Source organism: Dendrobates tinctorius, unplaced genomic scaffold, assembly GCF_039654945.1.
Source record: "Dendrobates tinctorius isolate UK_male_01 unplaced genomic scaffold, ASM3965494v1 ptg000070l, whole genome shotgun sequence".
In the NCBI taxonomy this organism is placed as follows: domain Eukaryota; kingdom Metazoa; phylum Chordata; class Amphibia; order Anura; family Dendrobatidae; genus Dendrobates; species Dendrobates tinctorius.
This window is the reverse complement of record NW_027361738.1, coordinates 26542278-26559090: the sequence shown is the minus strand read 5'-3', so window position 1 is coordinate 26559090 and position 16813 is coordinate 26542278. Positions and strand designations below refer to the sequence as shown.

The window sequence follows — 16813 nt, the reverse complement described above, 5'->3', positions numbered from 1 at the left end:
ATTTCAGACCAATGGTTTTATTTTCTGTGTTTTCTGTCTATCCTAAAGGAGTGTCGCCTGCACAGTTGTGGAAATGCTCACAGAGAAACCACCATGGGCAGAGTATGAAGCAATGGCCGCTATTTTCAAAATTGCTACACAACCAACGAAACCAAAGCTTCCGGACAGTGTTTCAGACTCTTGTAGGGACTTCATGAAACAAATATTTGTGGAAGAAAAAAGGAGGCCCACAGCCGAGGAACTTTTAAGGCATCCTTTTGTTAGTCATAGTATTTAATTTTTTTTACTTATCACTGTGTAAAATGTAAGAGAAATGAAGGATTGTGAAATGTTCAGAGAAGCCCTGAAAGACGTCCATGTCTCTTCTACTTGCATTCCTCAAGAGGCCGAGCAGATCAGCTCTGGGAAAATTCATTTCTAGACTTGTCTGCAGCTTCTTAAACACTACTGGAGTCGACCATCTACATACTGCAACATTTCAGAAAAGATCTACTGAGCAACATCCAGATCCGGAGGACGGACGGGACTCGCCAGAAACATTATGTCCCAAACGATTGTAGATTTGAATTAAAGTATTTGATTATAATAATGAAACACTGTTGGTGCCTGTAGAGCAATGATGAGCAGCAGCCATGCCCTAAACCTAACCTGTCTGCCAGCTTCTCAGACCTGCAATGTTGTGTCTTCAGACCCAGTAGGTTCTCTTCGGCCTCAATCGTTCAAGTTACACAGTCCGGGTATGTACTGTGATTTCCGGACCAGCCGTGGGTCTCCAAACCTGAACTCATCAGCCTCATCTGCATTCATGAAGCGGTATGAATTCAGGTCAGAAGACCTGCGGCTGATCAAGACCATACGCATCATTCTATAATTCGTCCCAACGGACAATTACAAACAAATCAATCATTTATTAGTTAAAAATGTTACTTTTCCACTGATGACAGACTATCATCATCTGGAAAGAAGTTTGGTGTATTTAAATATGCCCATCAGGGGACATACTAATAATTTCTGGATTCAGCGGCAGGAGCCAGACTAAGGCCGGGTCACACTTGCATAGTAATGCATGCAGCTGGACACTCCGGTCCTGAGTGCCGGGTATTGAGAGGAGAGACTCATGCGAGTTTCTCGCCAGTGTGACCCTGCCTAATAATAATTTCTGGAGAACACCGATAACCTCATCTTAACCACTTTGATTCAGTTTTTATTTTTTATTTTTTTATTCCCACACCCCAAAAAACTTTCAAGACATATGCACCCCAAAATGGTACCATTAAAAATATAACATATCCCACGTGAAAACAAGTCCCAATAGCTATTTTCACAGAAAATTTAAGCAGCTATGCCTCTGGGGGGGTGGGGGCACAGTAAAGAAAAATGGAGAAAGTCCTCAAAGCCCAAAATAGCTGCATCTACCGTAATGAATTTTTTGTCTTATCAAAACCAGAATCAAAGGCTTGATGTTGCTCACCACAACTTTACTGCATGACATACACGTTGGCTTGTGTTGAAGACAGTTTGTTTTTCACAAATCTCAGAGCGGAATATTGTTTTGTTTTTTAATTTTTTTTATTGCATATCAGATTCTGAAATTATTTAATACAGAACCGTTAAAGTGGACTAGTAAGTATTTTCAGAAAAATAATAATAATAAAAAAAATTTAATAGGACACGCCACAATGATTGTAATGTAATTCTGACTCTTTCCGTGTAGACTTTAAAGGGCTTGTCTCATAACATATGACATGTAGGATAGCCATAAGGCCAGTTTTACACATCTGTGGTTTTTGGACCACAAGGCATGGACTAGCTGCAGGTTTCCTAATGTGAACTCGGCAGCTTCATAGGATTTGTGAAACCCTCCTAATGGTAACCACTATTTTAAAACTCATAACATTCAGAGTTTGAGACCCAACCTTCTCCCATAGTTTCGCTCTGAAAAAGGAGATTGGGATGTATGACTACCATAATGGATGATCACTCTGAGAATTCACTGTCCCCATACTGATATAGAAGTTTGTCGATTTTCTAAGAAAAGCTGGTTCCTATGAGATCGGTTAAAAATAACTATACTAACACTGGAGAAAAAAAGGACAAATCAAAGCCTCAAACAGGATAATATTGTTTAAAGATGATCTGTCCGCACTTCTGTATCGTTTATTTTACACAACATACACTTCTCACAAAAAGTTACGGGTATTTGGCTTTCGGGTGAAATTTCAGGATGATCCTAAAATGCACTTTAACCTTCCCAGGGGATCTTAATGTGACCATCTCTAAACTTTTGCATGCACATGTCCAAATGATCAATGTTTCAGTACTTTTTGCACAACTTGCTGTTCGCTAACAAGGAGCTTAGTGGCAAAATTCACAACAGGTGTTTGATGAATCAGGGTTCAATTAGAATTGATATTAAACTGTCCTCCCTCCTCATGCTGTTCACATGTTGACATCATGAGACCAAGACGACACCTAACAATTGATCACCGGTACCTCGCCATTGCAAGGCTTCAGGCCGGATGTTCTCAGATGGAAGAGGCCACTGAGCTTAGAGTGTCATCAGCAGTTTGCAACACAGATACAGACAGGCTGGAAGAGTCACAGAAAGCCAGAGGAGTGGACATCCTTTGGCCACATCCCACACTGATGACCGCTTCATTGTGAACAATGCCCTTCCGAACCGGATGATGAATACCACACAACAATTTAAGGGAGGTGAGAGGTACCCAAGTGTCATGTCAGATCATTCTAAACCATTGTGCTAGACAACCTGCAAGGGTACCTGACCACACCACCAGGCACAGGTGTCATCATCTTGCATGGGTATTGCATGGGTCAGGGAACATCTACACTGGACAAGGGACCAATTGGCCTGTGTGCTGGTCACTGATGAAAGTGGCCACTAGTGATATTGGAGACATTAAGGAGACTGGTATGCTTAAGCCACATTAGTCGCCAGACGAGCCTTTTGGGGTGTTAGTGTGGGCAGGTGTATAATCAATCCAGAACTGCCGTACACTTTGTAAATGGTACAGTGACATACCCCTATTACTTGAATAACCTCATTTAGGCTAGTTTCACACTTGCTTTTTTTTGCAGCGCGTTTTTCCCGCAAAAAAACGCATTGAAAAAACGCATACAAAAGCATACAACTGCTGCGTTTTTTTCAAGCATTTTTATGAGCATGCATGAAAAAAACGCAGCGTTTTTATGCGTTTGTATGCGTTTTTAGTGCGTTTTTACCGCGTTTGCGTTTTTTTCCAACATTTTTAGGTGGCCCCTCACACTACCCAAACCATGACTTTACTAACCCTAACCCTGACCCTAACCCTAACCCTGACCCTAACCCTAACCCTAACCCTGACCCTAACCCTTAACAAAACCATACTTAACCCTAATCCTGACCCTAACCCTGACCCTAACCCTTAACAAAACCATACTTAACCCTAACCCTGACCCTAACCCTGACCCTAACCCTGACCCTAACCCTAACCCTGACCCTAACCCTTAACCAAACCATACTTAACTCTAATCCTGACGCTAACCCTGACCCTAACCCTTAACAAAACCATACTTAACCCTAACCCTGACCCTAACCCTGACCCTAACCCTAACCCTGACCCTAACCCTAACCCTAACCCTGACCCTAACCCTTAACAAAACCATACTTAACCCTAACCCTGACCCTAACCCTGACCCTAACCCTAACCCTGACCCTAACCCTAACCCTGACCCTAACCCTTAACCAAACCATACTTAACCCTAATCCTGACCCTAACCCTGACCCTAACCCTTAACAAAACCATACTTAACCCTAACCCTGACCCTAACCCTAACCCTGACCCTAACCCTAACCCTGACCCTAACCCTAACCCTAACCCTGACCCTAACCCTTAACAAAACCATACTTAACCCTAATCCTGACCCTAACCCTGACCCTAACCCTTAACAAAACCATACTTAACCCTAACCCTGACCCTAACCCTGACCCTAACCCTAACCCTGACCCTAACCCTAACCCTGACCCTAACCCTTAACAAAACCATACTTAACCCTAATCCTGACCCTAACCCTGACCCTAACCCTTAACCAAACCATACTTAACCCTAACCCTGACCCAAACCCCAACCCTAACCCTGACCCTGACCCTAACCCTAACCCTAAACCCCCTTAACTAACCCTAACTCTAACCCAAACCCCTAAATTCCTTGTTTAAAAAAAAAAAACGCATATGCAAAAAAACGCATACATGAGCATGCCAGTGCGCACATATGCGCATCCATAGGCTATAATGGCCATTTTTAGCGCAAAACGTGCGCATATGTGCGCATGCGCTTTTTTGCAGGGCCAAAAAATGCAACATGCTGCGTCTGGAAAATACAAACGCACACCCCAAAAAAACGCAGCGCATGAAAATCGCATACATGCGCTTACAAGCGCGCAGGTATGCGCACCCATGTTAAATATAGGGGAAAAAACGCATGCGCACATGTGCGTTTTTTTCCAGCGCTAAAAAACGCAAATGTGAAACCAGCCTAATCGAGCCATTGTGCCTCTGCATAAACAACACAGGCCTAATTTCATCTTCATGGACAACAATGCTCCAGCTCAGCGAGGTTGCATCATTAGGGAATGGCTGCTGGAGACTGGGGTACCACAAATGGAGTGGTCTGCACTTTCCCCAGACAAGAATCCCATAGAAATCCTATGGGATCAGCCGAGTTGACGCGTAGAGGCTCGTAACTCTGTACCCCAGAACCTCAATGACTTGAGAACCACCTTTCAAGAAAAGTAGAATGCCATCCCTCAGCAGATAATAACTTGACTTCTAAACAGCATGAGACAATGTTTTCAAGCTGTAATTGATGCTAAAGGCCATATTGAGACATTGACATTTTTTGAGGGAGTATACCCACCACTGTTGTTGGCTATTTTTTTAAATAAGTTGTTTGAGATGAAGAAATCACCATTGCATGCTCCTACTTTGATGCCCTGCCTTCACGATAAAATATCACTGTAGTGTGAACTTTTTACGTTTTCCATAAGTTTCACCGAAAGCCAAATATCCATAACATTTTTGTGAGTACAGTAATTCTGGAGCAGATGTTCTATTAACTCTGGATTGTGTCTCCTGGAAGCCTGCATATAGTGGCTCCAGCCACAGTTCTACACACAGCAATCCGTATCTGATGAAGGTTCAGATTCTAGAACAGAATCGTTATACTTATTGTTTGGCACAATGTTGAGTCCTGAGAATGCTGCCCCATGTTTTTTTCCTGATTGAATACAAGCATTTACTAAAGTAGTATGTGTCAGGAGACCAGGCATCTAATAAACGAGGTCTTGGCAATTCCAAACCCAGATAAGGCAATAATTTTCAAGCTGGCTTTGTTCACATCTACACAATTCAGTTCCATTGTTCAACTCCAATATGAGAGCGAAACTAAAAAAAAAATAAAATAATGGAGAGCCGAATCTATTACATGAAGGACACCCACTGAGCCAGAGGAACCTCATTGACTTAAGTTATAATAGAATCTAGGGGGTCCACTGTGATGTCTGTCATTTTTATAAAAAAAAAAAAAAAATGCTGGATGATATTTTTCCGTCAAATATAAAGGACTTGGCAATAGAGGTTGCAAACGGAATCTCCAATGTAGATGTGAACACGGTCTAATGCCGTTTTTTCTCATACAACATTCATGGTTCTTGTACAGACTGTGATATCCAGATGTTCTGCGAGTCTTCTGATCTGAACGCTGCTGCCTCAAGTATGCCTATGAATTTGCCGAGTTCCGGTCAGGAGACCCACGATTGGGCTGGATATCGTGGTCCATAGTCGGCTTTAGATATTTGTCAGCAAATACCACTCAGATCATCTGGATTCATCAATAATCTAATATGGAAGTGGGCAGCCACTATTGTCATGTTACCATAGATGATCTTGTTATCGGCATATGAATATTGGTTATCCGTTGTATCGGCTGAAATATTTGTGGGTCTCCGGCTAATGTACAGATTCCACGCTGGTGCCTTAATGTGTTTTTTTTTCTTGTATTAGCAATAGTGAATCCTTGTCTTCCATGTTTTCTGAAAAAAAAATTGCTGCCTCCTCTTATTAAATTCTGTAGGTTTTCTCATGAGAATTTACAAGTCTGATTTAAATGCTTTGGATGATTGTGAGAGTACCAACATATGGAGTACATTTACTAATGACCGTGTGCCTGGATACATTAGTGACCACCATGAATGTCATAATGTAATGCATCATGTACAGGTATTAAACCCGTAGGCTGTAAGATCATTCAGTATAGCGATATCTCTTCATTCAGTGTTCTCGTGCTGCCATACTATAGGTAATGTAGTGTTGAGGGGATGTAGCAGAAATGCTTCAAGGAGCCAATCATTTTCTCTTGTTTCTTGCACATGTCAAAGTATCACATGTATTGTGTACATGTTTGTACTGTTGTAACCGCAATAATATAAAATGTGTTTTTAGGCCAATCATATTTGATATTATAAAAATATTTTGTACAGAAAGTTATTTTCTACTTCTTCCTTTTGGCTTGGGCTCCACTCACATCTGCATTGGAGGTTACATGGCAGATTTTGATGAAAACCTAGAAGAATATAACGCAGCGTGTTGCTCTGTTTTATCTAGTAAAATACAGGACACCATGATGGAAACCCGAGACTTTACTATAGGTGATGGGTCTCATGCCGCTGTTCTTCTATATTTATGACTTCAACTGTACATTAGTTTACATACACCTAAAGCAGGGGTGGGGAACCTCAGGCCGAGGCCCCTTGATGACCTTTTCTCCAGTCCACGGGTGGATTCCTGGGGACTGCAGTGGTAGCATCTCCTCCTGATGTCTGTACTGCAGCACTAAAATGTCTGCTGTGATGCCTATGCCGCAGACCCATATCTCCTGTGATGTCTATGCTCCAGCCCCATGTCTCTTGTGGTGTCTATCCTCCAGCCCCGTCACTGATGTATTTGCCATAGCCCCATGTTTCCTGTGATGTATATAAAGCAATCTCTATGTTTCCTATGTGATGTATAAGTCAGTCTTGGTGTCTCCTATGTGATGTCTATACAGCAGAGACCCAGTGTGTCCTATGTGATGTATATACAGCAGTCTTGGTGTCTCCTATATGATGTATATGCTGCAGACCTCCCACTGCTTGAGTTCTATAAAAGTTATATGAGCAGTGATGAATTTTGCACTGAGGAGACCTGCAATGTAATATACATCTGTGTTCGGTGCCACTTACTGCTGTGAGTTGTTTACAAAACTCATCAAGGCAAAGAGTCGAAGGTGCTCCGGACCATTGCAAATTTGGAAAAGCAGTTACGAGTTGTAACTTCATCCATACCACCTAACATCACAGCCGCACCAAAGAGAAGCAGTTCCAGCCGGCTCATCAACTTTCAAGTTTGATAATTTTGAACTGCCTCCTGAATGATGGCCTAAATTTCCAAATGTCCCCTGGCAGAAAAAAAGGTTCCCACCCCTGACCTATGGGCATATTAGTGATTTTTCTCATTTGCAAAAACGGTCCGAGTTCAATCACTATTTTGAATCCGTGTCATCAGTGTTAAGTCAGTGTCAGTTCAAACCATCAGAGTTTAATCAGCTTTTTTTGGATGAGAAAAAAAATGATGGAGGCTTCTCAAGCTTCTCCTATCAAACAGTGATGGTGACCGGTGAAAAATGGTCAGCATACTTATGGCAACTGAGAACTTTTTATAACAGACCCATAGACTTGCATTGGTGAGTCTGATCTGAGGCGCTGATGAAAATCGAACATGTCTCCATGATTTTGTGCAGACTGCTCTTTCTGCAAGAATACATGGATATGTGAACAGCTGTCACAAGGGTGTCATGTCCACCTTGACGATCTGGAGTTAGTCATGTTGGGAAATGAGTCACAGGTCTTCTTTAGGGTGGTTTCACATTAGCGCTTTTTAAGCGCACGCACGGCCGGGGGTAGCTCCGCCCCCGAGCCGGCTCTCTGCCCGGCGTGCCCGCCCCTTGCTTGTAGCGCCGCCTCCTAGCGGACAGCGGCGCCTGCGATCGGCGCACCCTATCTTTAGCATAGGGTGCGCAGATCGTGCACAGGCCGTGCGCTAGTTGCGCTTTGACCTGCGCTTCGCACTTTTGACGGTGCGCCGTGCGCGCCAAAATCAAACTTTTCGGATTTTGGCGCGCACGGCGCACCGTCAAAAGTGCGAAGCGCAGGTCAAAGCGCAACTAGCGCACGGCCTGTGCACGATCTGCGCACCCTATGCTAAAGATAGGGTGCGCCGATCGCAGGCGCCGCTGTCCGCTAGGAGGCGGCGCTACAAGCAAGGGGCGGGCACGCCGGGCAGAGAGCCGGCTCGGGGGCGGAGCTACCCCCGGCCGTGCGTGCGCTTAAAAAGCGCTAATGTGAAACCAGCCTTAGAGATAGTGTGATTTTTGTTCCATATTGAATGGATTAAGTTTCCTCTGGTGCTGAAGAGGTTAATGACCCTTTCTATACTGGTCAGAAACATGCAGCTCCATTTCAGCTGCTTCTGATCTGGTCATTAGCTCTTCCTATAAAAACTGGTCAAACCTTCTTTTCCCTACTGGTGAAACATTTGTCTTCCTGTGCTGTGTACTAAAGCTAAGTGGTTGCAGTTTTCCTTAACTCCTTTCCTCAAGAGCCATCAACAGGTCATGTTTTCAGAATGTCCTTAGTATTGCCCAGGTGATGAAATTCTTGCCTGCCCCGGTGATGCATTTGTCACCTGGATCATTCTAAGGGAATCCAGAGAATATGGCCTGTTGGTGGCTCTTGAGGACCGGAGTTGGGGAACACTGGGTTAGAGTATAGTTGCTGTAGTGTGTGTGTTTATCTCCTGTTCCCTGTTAGTTTATTCCTCCCTGTCCTCTTCACTATTGCTGGTTAGTGCTTTTGTATAATAGATGTTGTCTGTTCTCCCTGTTTCGTCTTTGTGCCTTGTTTACTTTACATTTCTGTCCCATGCCTCATGGGTGTGAGGGGGAGGACAGGTCAGGGTCTAACAGGAGCAGAGTAAGGTCAGAGACTCAGGCCTCCCTACCTTCAAGAGTACCCCAGGACAGGGATAGTTCGGGTCCCAGTTCCAGAAACCATTTGAGCCCACCCCCCTCCTTACTGAAGACCCTCACAGCGTGACAACAGCTCCAGAGTCCTATAATGCTATGAATTCCATAACCTGCAAAAAATTGGAGCAATATGGTCCAAAAAAGTGTGACACTGAATTAAGTCATGGTAGTAATAATAAAAAAATACACTTATTTCTCAATGTATTAAAAATTGACACCAGACAGTAATATAAAACTCTTACTGTTTCTCTTATTCATTCTCGTCTCGACTATTGTAACTCTCTTCTAATCGGTCTCCCTCTTACCAAACTCTCCCCTCTCCAATCTGTCTTGAATGCTGCAGCCAGGATCATATTCCTCACCAATCGTTACACCGATGCCTCTACCTTGTGCCAGTCATTACACTGGCTACCCATCCACTCCAGAATTCAGTATAAACTTATTACCCTCACCCACAAAGCCCTCCATGGCTCAGCACGACCCTACATCTCCCTTGTTTCAGTATACCACCCTACCCGCGCCCTCCGTTCTGCTGATGACCTGAGGTTAGTATCCTCAATAGTCAGAACCTCCCACTCCCGTCTCCAAGACTTTACACGTGCCGCGCCAATTCTTTGGAATGCACTTCCCAGGTCAATACGATTAGTCCCCAATCCCCACAATTTTAAGCGTGTCCTGAAAACGCATTTATTCAGACTGGCCTATCGCCTCAACACATTAACCTAATCTATCCCTGTGTGGCAGAGCCAAAAGTTTTACCATAACCAGGTTCCCAGCATCATGTTCCCACATGCTTTATGCCTCCATTAGCCCTCTGTGTCTGTACTGTTACACACTTAACATTATGGCTGGTCCATACAATCAGGGCAACTGTTACCACCCACCTTTCGTGTCTACCTCTTTCCTCATAGACTGTAAGCTTGCGAGCAGGGCCCTCACTCCTCTTGTTATTTGTTATAATCTACTGTATGTGATTATTGTTATGCTGTAATGTCTATTGTCTGTACGAATCCCCTCTGAAATGTAAAGTGCTGCGGAATATGTCGGCACTATAAAAATAAAATTTATTAAAATGTATTAATATAAACAAGTATAGTGGCTTTATGGTGAGGAAACAGAACGTCACCATGGCTAATAAGTATAAAAAAAGCTTATAAGGACAATGAACAATCAAATCATATATCAGAATAAGGCCTGTTTCACACTTCCGTTTTTGTGTCCGCCAAACGGATCCGTTTCCGTTTTTTTGACGGAAACTGATGCAGACGGATCCGTTTTTAAAAAAACGGATCCGTTTTTTTGACGGATCCGCGGTAACCACTAATGTAAGTCTATGGGACAAAAAAACGGATCCTGCAAAAAAATGGCGGATCCGTTTTTTTACGGAAACCAACGGATTTTGACGGATTTGAAAAAACGGAAGTGTGAAACAGGCCTTAGAGAGCCTAGTGTGTATAACAAAGAGTCCTAGAGCATGCATACAGATGGACAGTAATGTGATGCAGCCACTAGATGGCGCCCAGCTGCAGAAACAATGTTCTCACACACCGGTCCATCTAAAAAGGCAAAGAAACAGGTTATGTAAATGAACTAGAAAACTTAATAAAATGTACACTAGTGCAACTGTGCACTGCGCATGCTTATGAACGCTGTCAGGAGTGCAGGGAAGTGGAGCCTTGTTGTCATAGTGACGGGGCGGGGACGCACAGGCGCTCTATCTCCGGAGGACCCGCGCTCTGTGGTGCTGGCGGTAGTGCTGCTGTCAGGCCGGTGCGGAGTTCACTTGGCCGCTGCTTTGCACCATGCACAGAGTGCGGGTTGTGCTGGGACATCTCCCGGGGACCCCCAGGGGTATTCGGGCAGAGACGACCGCAGTCACATCGGACCGATCTCAGGACATCGTCATTGTGCATGGAAGGAGGACTCCGATCTGTAAAGCCAAGAGAGGGGGCTTCAGGGTAAACCAGATTGTACCTGTCACAGCAGTGTGCGACCACATCGTACGATCGGCACCAGAGACCAAGTTGTGTGACTCCATGCCTGCGGTAGCCGCTGATGAATCCACCTCACCGGGCACACGAGGGTGTTATTCCCGGACCTGACAGCGGCCTGAGGACTTGGCCACTAATGTGTTACTCCCAGGGCGCTGTCTAGAAGAGGACTGATGATGAGGGGTACCTGCTGCCATCACACTGCCCGTTTGTACCCATCACCATGCCATCGCTGTGCCCATCAGTACCCATCACCGTGTCATTGCCGTGCCTGGCTGTACCCATCACCGTGCCATCGCCGTGCCTGGCTGTACCCATCACCGTGCCATCGCCGTGCCCGTCTGTACCCATCACCGTGCCATCACACTGCCCGTCTGTACCCATCACCGTGCCATCACACTGCCCGTCTGTACCCATCACCGTGCCATCACACTGCCCGTCTGTACCCATCACCGTGCCATCGCCGTGCCTGGCTGTACCCATCACCGTGCCATCACACTGACCATCTGTACCCATCGCCGTGCCTGGCTGTACCCATCACCGTGCCATCGCCGTGCCTGGCTGTACCCATCACCGTGCCATCACACTGCCCATCTGTACCCATCGCCGTGCCCGTCTGTACCCATCACTGTGCCATCACACTGCCCATCTGTACCCATCGCCATGCCCGGCTGTACCCATCACCGTGCCATCGCCGTGCCCGGCTGTACCCATCGCTGTGCCTGTCTGTACCCATCACCAAGCCATCGCCGTGCCCATCAGTACCCATCACTGTGCCCGGCTGTACCCATCACCGTGTCATTGCCGTGCCTGTCAGTACCCATCACCGTGTCATTGCCGTGCCTGTCAGTACCCATCACTGTGTCATTGCCGTGCCTGTCAGTACCCATCACTGTGTCATTGCCGTGCCTGTCAGTACCCATCACCGTGCCATCGCCGTGCCCATCAGTACCCATCACTGTGCCCGGTTGTACCCATCCCCGCTTCTAACAATTTCAAAAGGTTTCAATATTTTGCTATTGCACTCCCTGATCCAATAGCAATGCCCCCATAAAACAAATATTGACACCTGAAGCACCCCTCAATTAAATAGTGCCACCCCCTCTTTAAAGAGTAATAATTCCTCCTTTATGCCACCTCCACGAAAACAAATTAAGTTTCCGTTCCCCTAACATAAGGAACTGGGTCTTGTCCTTCTCCTGCAGAGCGGACCAGCATAGGCTTCACAACGTAGTGACCTCCCTGTGCTACCTGCGGTGGGTCACCAATGTCTTGTAGGTCTACAGGATGGAGAGCCGTGGGCTACGCCTTTGGCTGCCCGCTCTACAAAAGGATCCCATTGTCTTTGTGCCACGTTGGCACGGATACAGCAGCCGCCCTCAAGATCCGGGTACCTGGGCGATGTCTGGGGGGTGGTAGGTGCACTTCCCCAGATCTTTCAGGCTAGCGACACCTCTCCTACTTTCTTATTTTCCTTTTTTCCTTTCCTTCTTTGACCCCAGGGACATGTATATCTGGTGCCCTTATATCAGGGTGGGCAGATAATGATACATAACCTGTGAACTATTATTATCCGGTATGACCCCTGCGATGCTCGTTGCCACCATTACACCACAGGACTCTCACAACATCGATTTCACCTCTTCCCAGTTTTTTATCACTTTTTTCTGATACATAGTGGGGTCTGGACTTACACCTGGTTTATATATTTATCACAGATTGTATTCAGTTTATTCATGAAATACTATTGAAATCTAGAATGTTTCCAGCGTAGAATATCTGCAGATGGTGCGAGTATGCAGCACGGGATGATGTCCAGGCTCTACTGCCTGCACTCAGTCATCATTGCTGCTTCTTTGGAGGACTTTCTCTGCTGGAATATCTTCTTATATATATATATTAGTAAAAATAAATATTTTTTTTTGTAGGAGACGACACCCGATGAGCTCCTGTCTTCTGTTATGACTGCTGTTCTCAGGGACGTCAATCTGAAGCCCGAGCTATTAGGGGATATCTGCGTAGGTAAGGTTATGCTTTGGCCCCTTATGGATCTTTTATGTGGCTAGTATGTAAAAGGCAACGTAGAGTGATGTTGTGTAGGAAAAGATAATCTAACCTGATAAAATCCAACATAAAAAGTTACGGTAGATGCCCGCAGAACATTAGCCACAGACTGCGGACATGTACCCTGAATGGTCACTTTATTAATGGCTCCTGCTCTTTCGCAGCGTCCCGGAGTGCAGTATACAATGTATAATGAAGTGATGCTATTGATCGGTCTTTGCGTGTAAATCCACATTACCATAGGACAACCCATAGATGTGAATGACTACGAATAAACCATAACCATGGATGCCAGACTAAGCAGGGGCCGGTAATTCAAGAACTGCCAACCTTGGGGGGTTCTCTTGTAACATTGAGAATATGCTGGGATGTAATCAAGGGAAAACAGCCAGCGAGAGGGGATCTTAAGGCTATGTGCACACCTTGCGGATTTGCTGCGGATTTCCTAGTGATTTAAAGTACAATGTAAATCTATGGAAAAAAAAAACTGCTGTGGAAGATTCCACGTGGAAACTCAGCATTTTTTTTTTCCGCAGCATGTCAATTCTTTGTGCGGATTCTGCAGCGTTTTTACACCCATCCCATTATAGGAATCCGCAGGTGTAAAAACGCAGGCGAAATCCGCACTAAATCTGCAGGAAATCCACAGGAAAAACATAAGGATTTTAACCTGCGGATTCTGCCAAAATAAGCAAAATAAGCAGATTCCGCATGGAAAAATCTGCACAGCAATCCGCAACGCGTGCACATACCCTAAGGCTGCGCTCCCACGGTGAGCGTGTGGTGTGTTTTTGACGCTGTGCCAAAATTGCAGCGGATTACAGTTCTAGCAAAGTGGATGGGCTTTCTGGAATTTTCACGGCCACTGTGCTTTTCTTTTACTCAATGTAAGCTGACCCTCTGTGCTTGTTTCAAATCCGCAACATGTCAGTTTAAGTTTTCTGTGCGAATTTTCCCCATAGATTTGCAAGAAAACACACATATAATCCACACCTATATTAATAAGTTTTGTCAGAGCCAAATACCAGGAAGGATCAAAGAAGCTTTATTTGAAAGCATGACACACCAAAAAGAAACCCAAACACATGTTAAAAAAAAAATCCACAAGGAAAAACCGCACATAGTCTAATTTAACTAATGTTTGCAGAAATTCCGCAGCCTCAAACCCCCCCCCCAAAGCTCATCATGGGAACGTAGCCTTGGGTGTAAACAGCTGATTGCTGAACAGGATCTGAGGAGGATGTCACACAGGTTGTGCACACTCATGCAGACTGCTGCTAGCCGTCACCCTTGTGCTCCTACTAATGTGTCCAACTCGTTGTTCCCTGGAAAGTTAGGGCCACAGTGCGCTGCAAAGCCAAAAAGTGGGATCACCGGTCCATGGAAAAACATTGCCTGGTCAGATAAATCTAGATTTCTGTTTCACCATGTTAATGGGTGAGTGATGACTGGAGTAAGCAGCATGAATAGATGAACGCTATCTATCAGGAGTCAACCGCTGAGGCCCGTGGTGGTTTGGAGAATCTTTTCTTGACACATCTGTGGAAGGACGTTAGGGCTCATGGTTGACCAGGTTCATCTCTCCTTGGTAGTTGTTTAGTGTATGGCAGAAGGACACTTCAGCAGGACAATGCTTGCCATCTTATTATACTGCAACAGGGGTCCCAGGAACATTCAGCGCTGCTGTCCTATCCCGATAACTCCGATTTATCGGTGAAACGTGTTGGAGAAACGTGCCGAATTCTTGTATTTTATACATTCAGTATTTACCAGAGTATCCACTGGTGGTACCCGGAGTGCCCTCAATTAAGAGATAAGCTTTAGCTGCTCGGCAGGATAATAATAATGAAATGATGTCAAATATGAATTATTTTAACTCTGACTTCATCATGATCAATTTAAACTAGTTTAAAAAAGGTGATATTTTGTTGACCTGTTAGAGTGGTCCTGTACAGGGGGGCTTTGCGCTTTTGGTTCTGATTCCAATGTGCTGCTACGTGGTCTCCAGTAAGGTGGCCATTCTGTGTATGTGGGTTATGGGAGGCTGAGCGGAGGGTTGTGGATGGCTGCAGGTTTTCTAAGGACAAAGTTGAAGGTAAGCGTCTGACTCAAGGAGATACCGCTAACCTTTGAACAGATCGTAATCCAACTCTGATCTTTGTGTCGGTCTAAACTTCAGTTTTATAAAATGTGCACAAATTATTTGCAGAAACTGTACACCAGGGCTCCATAGCAGCCAGAGGCTGGGTGACAACGAATAGCTATACCTAAGAACAGTAAGGCCGGGATCACACATGCGAGAAACTCTGAAGGGTCTCACATCTTAATACCCAGCACTGCCGCCGGCACTCGGGAGCGGAGTATTTCTATGTAGCCGTACGCTCCGCTCCTGAGTGCCGGCGGCAGTGCTGGGTATTAAGATGTGAGACCCTTCAGAGTTTCTCGCATGTGTGATCTCCGCATTCACACAGTAACAGGAGAGCCACCTTCTAAAGGCCACATACATCCCAGAAAGTTTATTACACCTAAGCTTGTTGCATCACTGCACACCTAGAGTACACCTCACATAATGAAGCGCTGTAGCTGGGATAAACAGGCCAAGCAAAAATCTGGTGATATAGCACCAACACCGGCTGTGCCGCCGCAGATCACCAGTATATTGCAATGAGCAGAATCAGCATGGTGATAAGAATAAGCAGTGAATAAAGAGTTGTGCTTTCCTTTCATGCAGGAAATGTGCTGCAGCCTGGAGGAGGCGCTCTTGTTGCCAGAATCGCCCAGTTTCTCAGGTATGTTTCTTGTTTTGTAATATGCAAAAAATCCATCAATGCATTTAGCAGTGCGCGCTGTGTGTGTGTGTGCGCGCTGTGTGTGTGTGCGCGCTGTGTGTGTGTGCGCGCTGTGTGTGTGTGCGCGCTGTGTGTGTGTGCGCGCTGTGTGTGTGTGCGCGCTGTGTGTGTGCGCGCTGTGTGTGTGTGCGCGCGCTGTGTGTGTGCGCGCGCTGTGTGTGTGCGCGCGCTGTGTGTGTGCGCGCGCTGTGTGTGTGCGCGCGCTGTGTGTGCGCGCTGTGTGTGTGTGTGTGCGCTCTGTGTGTGTGTGTGTGCGCGCTGTGTGTGTGTGCGCGCGCTCTGTGTGTGTGTGCGCGCGCTCTGTGTGTGTGTGTGCGCGCTCTGTGTGTGTGTGTGTGTGCGCGCGCTCTGTGTGTGTGTGTGTGTGTGTGCACGCTCTGTGTGTGTGTGTGCGCGCTCTGTGTTTGTGTGTGTGCGCGCTCTGTGTTTGTGTGTGTGTGCGCTCTGTGTTTGTGTGTGTGTGTGCGCGCTGTGTGTGTGCGCGCTGTGTGTGTGTGCGCGCTGTGTGTGTGCGCGCTGTGTGTGTGCGCGCGCTGTGTGTGTGCGCGCGCTGTGTGTGTGCGCGCGCTGTGTGTGTGCGCTGTGTGAGTGTGTGTGTGTGTGCGCTGTGTGTGTGTGTTTGTGTGTGCGCTCTGTGTGTGTGTTTGTGTGTGTGCTCTGTGTGTGTGTGCGCGCTGTGTGAAGAATTATTAGACAGGTGTTCCTATTATACTTTCTCCTTCGTCTCATTGGGGGACACAGAGACTGTGGGGTGTGTGCTTCTGCCGTCTGGAGGCTGACACTAAGTATA

At 45.9% G+C, this 16813-nt stretch overlaps 2 protein-coding genes across 9 annotated transcripts in view; both read left to right on the top strand.

Moving 5' to 3' along the window:
- The window catches only part of LOC141095471 (mitogen-activated protein kinase kinase kinase 3-like), a 154330-nt gene extending 147790 nt beyond the window's left edge, over nt 1-6540 (top strand). For all 7 annotated transcript variants that reach the window (XM_073581486.1, XM_073581484.1, XM_073581485.1 and 4 more), the window contains one exon: nt 49-6540. In XM_073581486.1, coding sequence (XP_073437587.1) covers nt 49-277 — 229 coding nt within the window. In that variant the 3' untranslated portion in view covers nt 278-6540. The remainder of the gene's footprint in view (nt 1-48) is intronic.
- Nucleotides 6541-10780: 4240 nt separating this feature from the next.
- Nucleotides 10781-16813, top strand: part of ACAA1 (acetyl-CoA acyltransferase 1) — a 61651-nt gene continuing 55618 nt past the window's right edge. Inside the window, exons 1-3 of one of the 2 annotated variants that reach the window (XM_073581483.1) lie at nt 10781-11077; nt 13039-13132; nt 15906-15963. In XM_073581483.1, coding sequence (XP_073437584.1) covers nt 10922-11077; nt 13039-13132; nt 15906-15963 — 308 coding nt within the window. In that variant the 5' untranslated portion in view covers nt 10781-10921. The remainder of the gene's footprint in view (nt 11078-13038; nt 13133-15905; nt 15964-16813) is intronic. The other variant, XM_073581482.1, reaches the window with a different exon arrangement.